At 41.2% G+C, this 13124-nt stretch overlaps 1 protein-coding gene across 7 annotated transcripts in view; it reads left to right on the forward strand.

Annotated features, from left to right (window-relative positions):
* Positions 1-2729, forward strand: part of VPS13D (vacuolar protein sorting 13 homolog D) — an 80709-nt gene extending 77980 nt beyond the window's left edge. For all 7 annotated transcript variants that reach the window (XM_065037556.1, XM_065037557.1, XM_065037554.1 and 4 more), the window contains 2 exons: positions 1218-1458; positions 2246-2729. In XM_065037556.1, the coding sequence (XP_064893628.1) occupies positions 1218-1458; positions 2246-2377 (373 nt within the window). In that variant the 3' untranslated portion in view covers positions 2378-2729. The remainder of the gene's footprint in view (positions 1-1217; positions 1459-2245) is intronic.
* The last annotated feature ends 10395 nt before the right edge of the window (positions 2730-13124 follow it).

A 13124-nucleotide genomic window follows, 5' to 3' on the forward strand; every position in this document is an offset into this window, starting at 1 on the left:
AACTCTGATGGAAAGCTGAGGGGGAACTGCTCGTTTCAGTAACTGTGTTAACATTGTCTTTCACCTAAGGGTTTTTTTAAGCTGAAATACACATTTTTTTTGGTCCATTTTGTTTTGCTTTAAGGAACACAATTCAATAACTCAGAGTAATTTGTGCCAAGTGTTGCTTAAATGGTAGAACCAATAGTAGTTCTGGAGAGGGTAAACTTTTCTGCTCTAGTGACAACTCCTGTTTCAAAGACAGAGCAGTATTTTGCAGAATGTGTTAGGACAACAGCAGACAGATTTGTACAAGCACCGGTTCGGCAATTGTAATTTTGAACCTACCTGACAACATATGAGAATGTTAGTTTTACAGATATGCATTACAGCATTATTACTGGTTTGCACTCTTTCTTAGTTATGAGCTCATACTTAATTTTCTCAAGTTTTCAGCATTAAAAAAAAAAACAAAAACATTAATGAGGTTCATTTCAGTAGTAAATCAGAAGTGGGGGAGAAGCGTTTGTGTCTGAAATATCTATTTCACTTTTGCATTCCTTACTGCTGTTTTTTAACACATCAACCTTCTCAGCCATCATAATTCTCGATATTCTTAACTCACTCTTTTCTACCTCCACTATTCATCACTCAGCCTAATCTCTCTGGGGAAACCTGCTTGCTGCTTAACCTTTCACCCCAGTGTTAAACAGCTAATTTCTCTTCTCTAGCTACTGATCCAGGCAGCAGGTTAAACTTGTTTTTTGTTTTTCAAAGCCAGAGGAGGTGCGTGGTAAAGGGAAGCGCAAGCAGGTTTACAATGTGTAGAAGGATAATGCTCTTGTCATAAATGTCTGCAAACCTTTCATGTATCAGCAGTGAAACTGAACTTGCAATTAAGTATTAGGGCTTGCAGTGCTCCAGTGCAAGGAAATTACTCTTCCTAAGCCTTGTTAAAGGATATTTTTATATGCCCTTTTAATGACCAAAGCTAGAAGGCAGGCATTCGGCACTACTACTTGATTTACAGCATGATCTTTTTTAACTGGGTGAGAGGGTACTTCATCAGCTTGATTTTTAAAACATTTTAAATTAAATACAGATGAATTGTACTTGTTATGCTATTAATTTTTCTGAAAGACTTCTAAAGGTCACTCAAAACATCACAGGTGAAGACACTTGTAGTTTAGTATTTTTAGCTTCAAGAGACTAGTATTTCTTCTTGTTCTCTTGTGCAGCTTCATAGCAGTGGAGAACATAGACAGCTATTGTGTTCTCATTTCATCGAAAGCTGTGTATTTCCTGAAGAGCGGTGACTACACCGACCGCGAGGCCATCTTCCTGGAGGTCAAGTACGACGATCTCTACCACTGCCTTGTTTCCAAAGACCACGGGAATGTGTATATACAGCTGACCAAGAAAGCTGTGAATACAAGCAGCGGTGTAGCAATGCCGGGTCCATCACAACAAAAACCAATGGTAAGGATCTGGCACTTATTGTTTCATTCCTGGGGGGTTTTCTTTCCCCTTCATGCCTGTACTGATGCTGAAAGTGTTTGTACATTAGTGTTGTGTTTCCTAACAATGAAAACTTTGAAAATAGCTGCTGCCAAGAAGGTTTTAGGTGGCAACAGAACTCACTCCCTGAACTCCAGAGAAATTTGGAAAGCAAAATTGAAACTATTCCTGCAGGCAGAAGAATTACAGTGGGAAATGTGTATTTACCTGAGAAGGGCTTTTAACTTTGCAGTGCATACATGAAACTTCGCTACTTACTCTAGTCTTCTCCTCCTATACGTAGTACTTTTTTACTGCAAGGTATCTAAGATTGGAAAGAGTGTTCATGCCATGCATGTAAAAGTTAATCAGAACTCTCGCTTCTAAAACCCATTACACTTTTTTTTTCTTTTTTTTTGGCTCCATTACAGTAGTTGCTGCAGGGTCTGTTTTACAGACAAGGTTACAGGCTCACCCCTGACCCCAGTCAGTTTACATTCCAAACAGATAAGCCAGATAAAAGGTAGGAGGGGAAGCAAAGGAAATAACTTCCAATATTGCAAGATGTTTCTGCTTGCATCCTGAAATACCTCCGTCTATTTACCTGTCTGTCCCTCTCTCACTTCTTCCTTAGCTCAGCACTGAGAAGGACCCTCCAGTGCAACATTTCTGTACCCAATGCTTTCAGTCAGTGCAATGACAAAACTGTTATATTTTGCTGTAGATGATGGTTGTAGCACATTAAGAAAAATCACATTTCTTTTTGCAGGTGAAAGTGAAATCTGAAGTTCTTGCAGTAAAGCTATCTCAAGAAATAAACTATGCAAAGAGCCTTTATTACGAACAACAGCTTATGTTAAGACTCAGCGAAAATCAAGAACAATTAGAGCTGGACTCTTGAAACCTCTTCCTACTGCCAGAGTGAACCGCAAGTATCCGTCTGGAGCTGATGATACTCTGTAACTGCAGAAAGTACTACATGGGAAGGAGAAATACAGTTTTAGGATTTAGCTAAACAGAATCATTGTGCGTAAGAAAAGGGAGTTGGGCTTTTTTTTAAAAAACATTAGTTGTATAACAAAGATATAGCTGAAATGCATTTGGTTCTGGGAGAAGCCCTGTATTTTGCTAACATGTATATACGTAAAAGTGTTTCATGTAAATAAGTACAGACCAGGGTGTTGGTATAAATAGAAGTCTGTTTACTGTGTAAAGAAATTAAAGGAGATATACTGAGTCTGCACTACCTGAAACTAGCCCTTCTCTGTTTTTTTTTCCTTGAGAAAGCCGATTTTCACAGTGCAAGAATGCAGATAAAAGTTTAAAAAATAAAATAAGGAGTTAATTGCAGATGCTGGAGCACAGATGTCCTGCTGTTTGGAGCTGTAAAAGTGTGATTAGGGTGCATTGTTTGGGCTGGTTATTGGATTTTTGGGGTGTGGGTTGGTTTGTTTCTTCTTAAACCACTACTACAGGTAAGTGTTCCACTGAAATTTCATCCTCGATTTTAACAAAAATAATTGCATTTTGTTAAATATTGCAGTGAAGACTCACTAATTCAACTACATTTTCAAAATATTAGAAAACAAGAAGCTGATTCTATTCTCAATACAGCACTCAGGCCCAGCAAAGTCTGCACCGCTTCTAAGTTGTTTAAAAATAGCTCAAGTGAGCAGCCTTGGAAATGGAAATCTTGCGTGTTTTCCTTCACTCGGATGGTGCGTGTGCACAGGTGGCGCGTCGGTGTGGAGTTCTGCTGGCACTGGAAATGCTGGGGAGGTGGGAGACAGAAAATCACTGTGGCACTTGTCTTCATGACAATGTCTTCAAAATTAAACTTTTTGAAATAATTAACAAACATGCTTTTTCAGATGTTGCACATCAATCAGTATTGTCTCATCAACTTTAACCATGCTGAAGCTTGAGAAATGAGTGCACCTACCTTTATTCACAGCAACTTGGACATCTCATTTTCCAGAGATAGTTTGGCTACCGTGCTGAACACCCACACAAATACGGCATTTTGTTGGGCCAAGTTCACAAGCCCAACTTTCCTAAAACTTCTGAGTAACCCACATTCTAAAAACATGATTTTGTAAACCTTTGACTCAAAGCAAGGAGCCCACTATAGCTTTATTTTCAACCTCGTTTACTTTGTATAATAATAATACCTCCTTTCATAAAGACATACAGGAATATTTTTAAAGTTAGAAATAAAACAATTCTCAACTCCTGTAAAGCAAAAGGCAGAGGATTATTGTCTAAGGAGAAAAACATGGTATCAGTTGATGTGTGTATGGTCTGCGACTGGAAATCAAAATCCATAAAGATGCATTACACAAATGAAACTGATATAATACATCACTTTTGTATATCCCTCTGTATAATTTTTAAGTAAAATAAGGAATTCAACAAGCACGTTGGCTCAAAAGTGCTTTAATGTCTCAGTCCCGTCAGACTCTGCTACCAAGACTCTGTGCTTCTCCCTCGTGTACAATTATTTCTTAATGCGGCAAATATCTGGCTGCTGAAGATGGTAAGTAGGTGGGGAAGGAAAAGAAAAAGTAGTTCACAGCTCAGTGTTGAGAATTTACAAAATGGCTTGAATACTGACGTTTTGTAACAATTACATAAGGAGCTCACATGCAAACAACTGAAATTCGACAGTACACGCACCATTTGAGTTACCTGAACTCAGAGCCATAGTAAGAGATCTAATTTGTGTATTTCTTTTGGACTGTGGTTAAGCTGTTCTTTTGACTGTTAATAATGATTAAAGAGAATATTATTTAAACTTTTGAAAAGTGTACCCACTAGCCTCGATGTACCTGAGTACCACAGATCATAACTGGAGTTGCTCACTCATCTATAGAGAAGGCAGTTTTCTCTTAATAGTAGAGCATGCACACAGAGTGAGGTACAGACCCAGCTGAAAGCAGCACACTGCCTCATGCAGCATTCCAAAACAAACTGAATCAGACCTGTTGGGTTTTTTTTAAAAAAAAAAAAAAGAACAAATGATGTTATTTATTGCTGTAACCCAACTATTTTTATATAATTTCAGAACTCTCACTGTGGACTTCCTATTGCTGTTGGCACCACTAACATTGTTACTCAGTGAATAAATATAGCTTTTGGACTCCTGGAATCATACTCAAAAATAGTTTACAGAAGATGTGGAGATGTGCAAGTCTCCAGCTTTCACTCAAATTCTTAAGGACTCAAACACAAGCTGTAAGCAGGCAAGGCAATATCAGAGCTGCATTTATCAAGTTGTGCAAAGTTCTTGAGCTGCTGAAGACCGTACGCTTACCTCGCCTGGCCCGGAGCACTGGAGGGGGGCTGCTGCAGCGATGCAAGCACATTGAGTCCTCACATTTCACAAGCTGGGGAGGAAAAAAATACACTACTGAGCAACAGTGACACAGCTTTCTGCCACTGCCCACTCTTGAGCACGCAGCCAATACAACTCAGGGAAGACACTGCTTTTTCATGCCTCTTTGCTCAAGTCTTCATAAAAAGCTGTTCACACTCTAATAAAAGACTAAATAACCCAGCAACTATGCAGGTGGTAGCTCAAAAACCCATGCAGTGATATGTTGAAGTAGAAATACTTTAGACCGTTAGCTTTGATTTTACCTATATTGTGCTGCAAACTGTACAAGTTGTTCTCTGCCTACCCTGAGCAACTTTGTTTTCTTGCTGGAGGTGCCACTGAAGAAATGTAAAATAAAGACTATTGACAGAAGAGTTAGTTCACCATAATCCTCAAGAACTGTAATAAATTTATTCCACCCACCTTCTTCATGTGCCCTTGCTTGCAAAACCATTAATTTATGTGCAGGAACAAAAAATTACTGTAGAGGAGAGGAATGAATAATTCTCTAAGTTAGACAAGTGCCTCTTGAGTGGTGAAAGAGCCCTCAAGACTCTTCTTACATCACGTAATTCTGCTGGTTGAGGTAAACCTGGGCAACCCCCAGAACACTGGTTGTCAGTGTCTGTCAAACCCAGACTTTCCCACTGCATTTCTCTGACCTGAACACTCAGTCTGCATTTCAGATGATCTAATTTGCCAAAAGTCATCTAAGACTGGGAAATCTAGATGCTAAGCTATTTAAACTTCAAAAAAAATAGAGCACATCTCATAAAATCCAGACATCTTTCATACACAGCTGGATGACCAGCACAGCCGATAGATGCTTTTGTGCTACAGTAACACCTCACAGTACGTCACCTGCCCAAGCTATACAATGCCAGTGTTAAACAATACACCTCAAAATAAAAAATAAGGCACTTTAGGCATTATTTTATATGGGAAAAATGCATCCTAATGTTTCTAACACTTATCCAGATCCACTAAAATGAGGCAGACTTGTGACTCAAGTTCTTAATGTGCAAGATATGCAGAAGAACACAGATGGCAATGGCATTTTATTCTAGAAGCAATTCTGGACAAGCAGAACTACAAAAGTCCTTTCTGTTCTGACCTAAGTCCACAGCTGTGGCTGCAAACTTCTGTTTTGCTGCCCTGTATCTGACAAAGCAATCAAAACATGCAGGGTTACTATTTTGGGCCACTAAAAGACCTTTTCTTTCCCCTAAGGAAACAGTATTGCTGGTAAACAATCTGGTAATGCAGAAGTACATAATATGTGCATAATATGGCTACTGAAAGAGGCAAACCCCATACTACTCACCAATATATGATTTTGTGACCAAATGTAATTCCTGGAGACAGCCCTCAGCTCGCTGCAGGCTCTAGCACAGGCCAGGGAGTAGATAAGGTGTCTGCCCACTTGTTGCCTCTGAAAGAGAAATTAATCACTTGCTGAAGTCACTGAACACACTGGGAAACGTTTGGTAACTTTTAGAGACTTGACTCAAACCAGGGGTGAGGTTCTGCATGTACTTACACGTCTTACTATGCTATGATCAGGTTGAAACAGACTTTTTTTGTTATTACCGCAGCATAAACAATTCTGTTACCAACTTAAACTTAGCCATTTCTAAATAAAGTCTAGGCAGTGAAACAGGAAATACAGAATGAGGTAGGCCTGAAATGAGGTAAAGTGTGCAAGATGTGAACACCATCCTTCCCTTCCTTCTGCTCTTGAATAGATTTCCAGTAAATCAGCCAGATTATAATAATTATCTGAACAGCTTCACTTGTGAACACTGTTTACCAAACAAGTGCAGTGCTTACGTTTCTGTGGAGAGAATCTAAGTGGCTAAATGGCCCACATCTCAAAACAGAAAAATAACATTTCCCTGTGACAAGGAGGCTTTGATCTATTTGCTGGCCATCTCCTAGACTGCATGATGGTTTTTCAGCATTTTATCTGTTTTCTCATCAACAGAATACTTACTTTCTAGGGTCCTAGGGCAACTATATATATTTTTAACTTCTTGATTTTTTTTTCTCTGCAATACAGCTTAGCACTGACCTGTTTCCTACAGTGCACGAACCACTAGATGATGACTTCTCAAGGAATAATCTTCCTTACTCTGCTTCCCAGAAAAACATGCCTCTATTTGCTAATCACAATGATTTCATCGCTGGTACCTGGGTCTCAAAAAGCAGGTTTTAAAGCGTATACTCTCTGTAGGCTGCTGCAAAGATACAAAACCAAAATATAACACATTTTTAATAAAGTCAACAGTTGAACAGTTGCCCAAAATCCATTTATACAAGTTGGTTTCTTACAAGGACTAACACTCCCTCTGTATGTGTATACTTCTATACTTTTAAAAATATATATATATACACACACCCACACGTACTAATATTTTTTAAAAAAACACACAAAAAAAATTATCAAGACGTTGTCTTATTTTTCAGGGTGTGGAGGGAATCAAACTATGCCCTGGGCTTTAGATTCCAGTCCAGACTTGTGTAAAATTCAGGTGTGACAGCAGACTCTGAATCAGTACACATTATGATGTTCAGTTTTACCAAATGTAGAGCTAGGAACAAAACACTTCAAATCCCCCACTTGTATTATTGCTTCAACTTTATTACAGCCTATTTATTACAGCCTACAGTGCTCTGACAGCCTTAAAAAAGGAACTGGGACAGCACAAAGCCATCTGCCTCAATAATACCATAAAGTTACCTAGCTGAGAAAATGTTTGATTAGCAGAGGCCACAGATCAGCTTGACTGAACCATGTGCTTCTCATAGCTTTCTATCAGCAGTTTTTCTGAAGTGGGGAAATGTGAGGGACAAACCAGCACCAGATGTGTCTGTAAGGCTGGGTCCTCGCGCTGCCACTGGCTTTGCACATGTCTCATAGATCTAAGAGAGTGCGGTGCTAATCACATGAAAGGAGACTTGCCAAGACAACAACAACAAAAAAAACCAAAAACGTTGCTAATTAACCACTGACAAACATGGCGGGGGGGAGGGGGGTGGGGGGAGGGGTGTAAAACATTTAGGTATTTTCCTCGGTAGAACTACAGCACATTCTAGTATAGACATAAAAATAATCTTGGCGCAAACTGCAGTTACATAAGAGAGACATGCCTCCAGCATTATATCAATTCTATTAACAGCCTGCTGCACAGTTATGTTGCCTCAGTGCAATCGCACTCCAATATCACAAGGGTATTTGGGTTTTTTGTTTGTTTGTTTTTCTGTAGCTGACACAATATTGCCCAAGCAACGTGCCCAGCACAAAGAGTTCTCTCGGTGGCTAAGAATAACCTTGCACCTCGGGCCTATTCTGGTCTGACTCAAAAGTACTAAAAGGCCATGAAAGAAGTAAACAGCTTTCATGTGCATTTACATTTTGGATAAATGGATGGGTCACCCAAAGGACAAGGATTGTGTGTGGGAGCTACAGAACAATTGTTGCTGCACACTGAAAATGCCAGCAGAAAAAGTCCCCTGGATGCTGCAGCTGTGGAGAAATTTTAACAAATAAAAGAGAAATCTATCATACCAGCTGTCCCTCTAGACACAGCAAGAGCAAACATTTGCTCTGCCCTGGGTGGGTGACTCACCATACCTAGCGACTGTTGCTTCAAGGCCCTTGCAAACAATCGACAATCAGCAGTACAAAGCACTGGGCAGCAGATGCAGCAAAAAAATTGTGCCTGCATACCATTTTGGTGGGAGGGCAAAAAAACACACCAAAAAACCCCCGCCACACACCAAAAAGCACACAACACCATTTGCAGGACCAGACTCCACCCCTCCTTATTTAGTAAGGTCAAGCCCCTGGTACAGCAACTCCAATACTCCAGTGCCCGGGAGAACACCACCGCTGTCAATGTGCAATTCTAGGCCCCTTGAATAATCCTTTGTGTGCCAATACGTTTTCCAAGATTTCTTTTAATCTCCAAGCATGGAGGGAACAGTATTTGAGGTAAACATCCCAGAAATGTGAAGATTATATTTAGCACTACCTTCTGTGCCAGAATGTGTCTTTATTTGTAGTGTAACAGCAGCTTCACTATGAGTCTTCAGAGGATTATGCAGAGACAGCATCCTTACCTCCCAAGTTCAGACAGGTATACGCAGAATACAAGAACACAATACAAGCTTCCTGATTTCAAATGCTAAATCCATATAACACAAAGACCTTCATCCACTCTCCTTTCTTTTCAGTAGCTACCTTTTTGCCGTCTCCTCCAAGCACACACCCAAGGGAAGCTGATGCGCAGAAGAACATGTATTTACAGACCAGAAACCCAGAACATATCACAGGACATTCAGTAACTCCCACAGCATCAGCAATGTTGGATGCACTCAGATTTTGAACATCCATTGACAAAGCAGAGGTTATAGGGCTATTTGAATATTAACCATCAACGACAGGCAGCTCAGCACTGCATGTGTGCCTGAGCCTCAGCTGTAAATTCACCCCAAGGTTATTACTGCAGAACCTATTTGCTGTGGGTTCCTGTGGAAGTTTGAAATAACCCACACACAGCTCAAGAATCCACTTTTGCACCTTGCACACATAAGCAAGCCCTCTAGACTCATGTTGGTAACTGGACTGCTATGGGGAGAAAGCAGGTTTCTCTGCATCTTTCACACACAAATGGTGAAATATAAGTAATTTGCAACACAAACCATGTCTGACTGATGACCGACACAAGCACAACACAGCACCTGCTTATTCCACAGAAGCAGCATTGTGCCCTTCCTTGGTAGTAGTAAGCAACAGGTTTCCAGCGCAAGCCTCAGCTCTTGCTCTCAAAGAGACAGAGAGGAGGAATTCTGAAGGTCTGGCCTCGGAAGAGAAATGTTTCCCTTGGCTTGTGAAAGTTGCTCAGACTCAGAGCGGTAACAGGCTGAAGAAGCCAGCTTTCAATTCCCTGTTCCATTACTCTTTTTGATTGGCACTTTAATGAGGGCGCGAGGGGTCGACCCCCTGCCAGGGGGCCGGTTCATGCCCCGTTTATCTCACAGTCCATGTAAGACTAAAATAACACGCCAGGCTGAGTTTCACTGGCTTGTGATCCAACAGCCCACCATGATGGATTGAGTGACTGCAGCAAGTTGGCAGCTAAAGTGTGTTGTAACAGTATCTTTCTGTCAGCACAACACAATGGATTTGCTGATTCCCTGGTTTTCCCAGTGTTCACCGTTACCATCGGCTCAGAATTTTCTAAAGTTCATTTTCCAGGGGGCTGCAAAGTGATAATAAATAACATACCAAAGGTTATGCCAAGCTTTTCTTCCCCTCAACTGTCCTACTGCTGACAAAGTACGGGTTGTGGTGCCAGCTTTACTACACACACAAGAACAGCCATAAATCCACTGGTTTTTACAGAAAGGAAGAAAGGGGGCAGCTATATTGCTCTTTCAGTGTGAGCTCATTCTGCTTAGGCCAACACATGCTACACAGGACTTTTCACCCCTGAACAGAACAGTAAACACAATCCAACACAAGAGGAGGTTGGTATGTAAAGCAGTGTCGGCTTATTTGGGGGCTGAGTTCACAGGCTGCAGAAACACAGCCAACAAGCTACTGTCCTTGTGATCATCCTACTTACCTGCATGGCTTAGAACCATCCAAATAACCCATAAATGAGCTAGAAAATCCAGGAATCCCGTGCGAGGGATGGATTACGCTTATCCCTTTCTATAATATTATAATATATCCTCATGTCTCCTCTATAGGAAAACCCCAAGCGAGAGGGGTTTTTTTCCTTCAAAAAACTGGACTACAAGGAAATTGACAGAATTTTTATTAGTCATCTGAAGAGGCTCTCTATGTCCTCTACCTAAGGTCTCTGTGCCCTGTTTCTTCAATACATTTCATGCTCCTTGCCACTCTCTGTGAAACTAAAAGCTCACCTCAAATACTGGGGAGAACATCGGTATTTCCAGTCATTGCCATCCCAGCCCCTGCCAGCAAGAATGAACAAATGAGCTCCATGACAGAAGTGGCTTTTCACTTCCTGTATAAGGATTTTTGACATTACAAATGTCAACAAGCTAACAAGTCTCCCAACCCCTCAAAGTCAGATTCACACCCAGAGTTAATAAATAGGGAGGGTGAATGCTGTTTTCCTTGCTTAGGGAAGAACTCTTTATATCCACAGAGTTTTCTGTTTCTTTTATGCCTTGCATGAGACAGTCTAACACAGCCAAAAATACCTCTAAAATCAACTTTAGAACTTGAGCTGCCCTAATGTCAATGTGTTCTGAAATAATACCTCATTGCAGGCATCCAGAATTGATCTGGTGTCACACTTTTCCAGCTCTGGGACTCTAGATCCATCTAACCCTGGGCAAAATCAAGTGTGTTCCTGCCAGCAGAAGAAATTACTAAGAGAGAGGAAGGTACAAGAAAAAAGAATACAGATCTAGAAGAGACATGGACAGGCAATAAAGAGAAGAACACGATGGGTAAAAGGGAGCCAGACTGAGGCGATCCTTCAAGGAAACATGGCTGCTCTCAACAGCAGCTTACTGTTCATGCCAATGACACAAACCGCTGCACAATACAGATTTCAATTCACGATGCTGGAGGAACAAGCTTCATGAGTTGAACATCTCTATTTGTGAAAGAGAAAAAACAATCATGCCTACAAACTGGAACAGCAGCAGCACATAGGGACAGTACTGGTGCAAGTCTTTGCTAGCACAGAGTGTGTAATTAAGGTAGATCTTTTCACAACTCCTCTAGAGAATCCAGTTTGTAGTTCTGTGCACCCCAACACTGTAGCCTGCAGCTAAATTACTCATCTGGCTTTGAACTAGCTACCTCAGAGGCTGGCAACACAACAGCCACAGCAAAGTAGAAGATGAGCTGTGAATGTGGTTGGAAGCTTTACTGAAGCTGCCAGTAGCCGATCTATCTCACTGGTTCACGTCCAGCTCCTATCTGCCTACGTGAGTCGCTGCAGCCAAGCCCTAAATGTTCCTCTGGGGAGAGCTAGATGACTACACCTTAGCACAGTAACACAGAGGAGGGCACACCGAGCGGACAGCCAGAAAGCCTGGGAATTATTAGGAAAAACGAGTGGGTGTGGGAGCTCAAGGGACCAGTGGGAGGATGCGGGAAATCAGTAACACTGATTTGAATAACTGGTAACAATTATTAGATCTTTTTTTGGTATGAATCATCTCTCAGAGACTCATCGTTTAAATGATGTCGCTCAAGAGGCAGTAAAAAATACAATACAAGAAATAAGCCTGCCCTGACAGAAGGGTTTTGAACCACAAGGTGAATGGCCAAAACAGCTCTGGGAAACTTCACCAACACATCCAAAAGGGAAAAACTTTTGTGGAGAATATACACTCTGACAGATAAGACAAGCAAATTTGTCTTTAGGGAGATTATGATGTTACTTACAGCTCTGCTGAATCTCCTTAAACTAATGGAAAAGGAGTGGTCTCACTTATCTGATGACCACTGAACTTCTCCTTGCCCAGTGGTGGTATTTGCATTTGAAACTACAGGTGATAAAATTAGCCAGCCAGAACCATAACAAAGGGAACACAACAAAATGAGAACAACAAAACATTAGCCCCCAACAAGCAAGCATAAAAAGTGAGTTTGAACAGTATCCGTCCTCTGACTGGGCTCTTCCAACCTACAGAAATGCTCCTGTCACTGCTGAGGAGGGAGCAGCAGAGAGCAGTGCTGCCTTATGCAGATTTCAACTACTTCTTTTTATCTTTTTAAACAGCTGCATGAGAAGAAAAACTGTTTGATAAACAACTAGTAGCATCAGCAACAGACAGGCCCAGCAACCCACCAGCAACCACCTATGGCACCTACGGAATAGGTGCTGCTAGCTATTCCGCTGTGTAGCCCAAGAAGCACCTGACCACCTTCCCAGAGCCAAAATGAGGGGTGGAAATCATCATTCTGCATTGAGCAGAGTAGGAGGCAAAACTGAGCCAGGAAGGCTCAGTTTCCTGAAGCCAGAGACTATGTCTAGGTTTATGCAATGCTCTTTCCATTTTAGACACAGATCTCCCAGCATTTACCATCTGAAAGTCCACTACCAGTAGGAGTTTCTTAACAGGGGTCTGCAAGGACCTGTGTTTTATAGAATTTAAGCACGCACACAGAAAAATACAGGACTTAACTCCTGCAAACACTGTGCATTAGACAGCTTTTATTGGTTTCTGACTTTCCTTACCTATAATGAGCGAAAAGGAAATGAGAAGATCAGAAGAG

This window comes from Columba livia, chromosome 21 (genome assembly GCF_036013475.1).
Source record: "Columba livia isolate bColLiv1 breed racing homer chromosome 21, bColLiv1.pat.W.v2, whole genome shotgun sequence".
NCBI lineage: Eukaryota > Metazoa > Chordata > Aves > Columbiformes > Columbidae > Columba > Columba livia.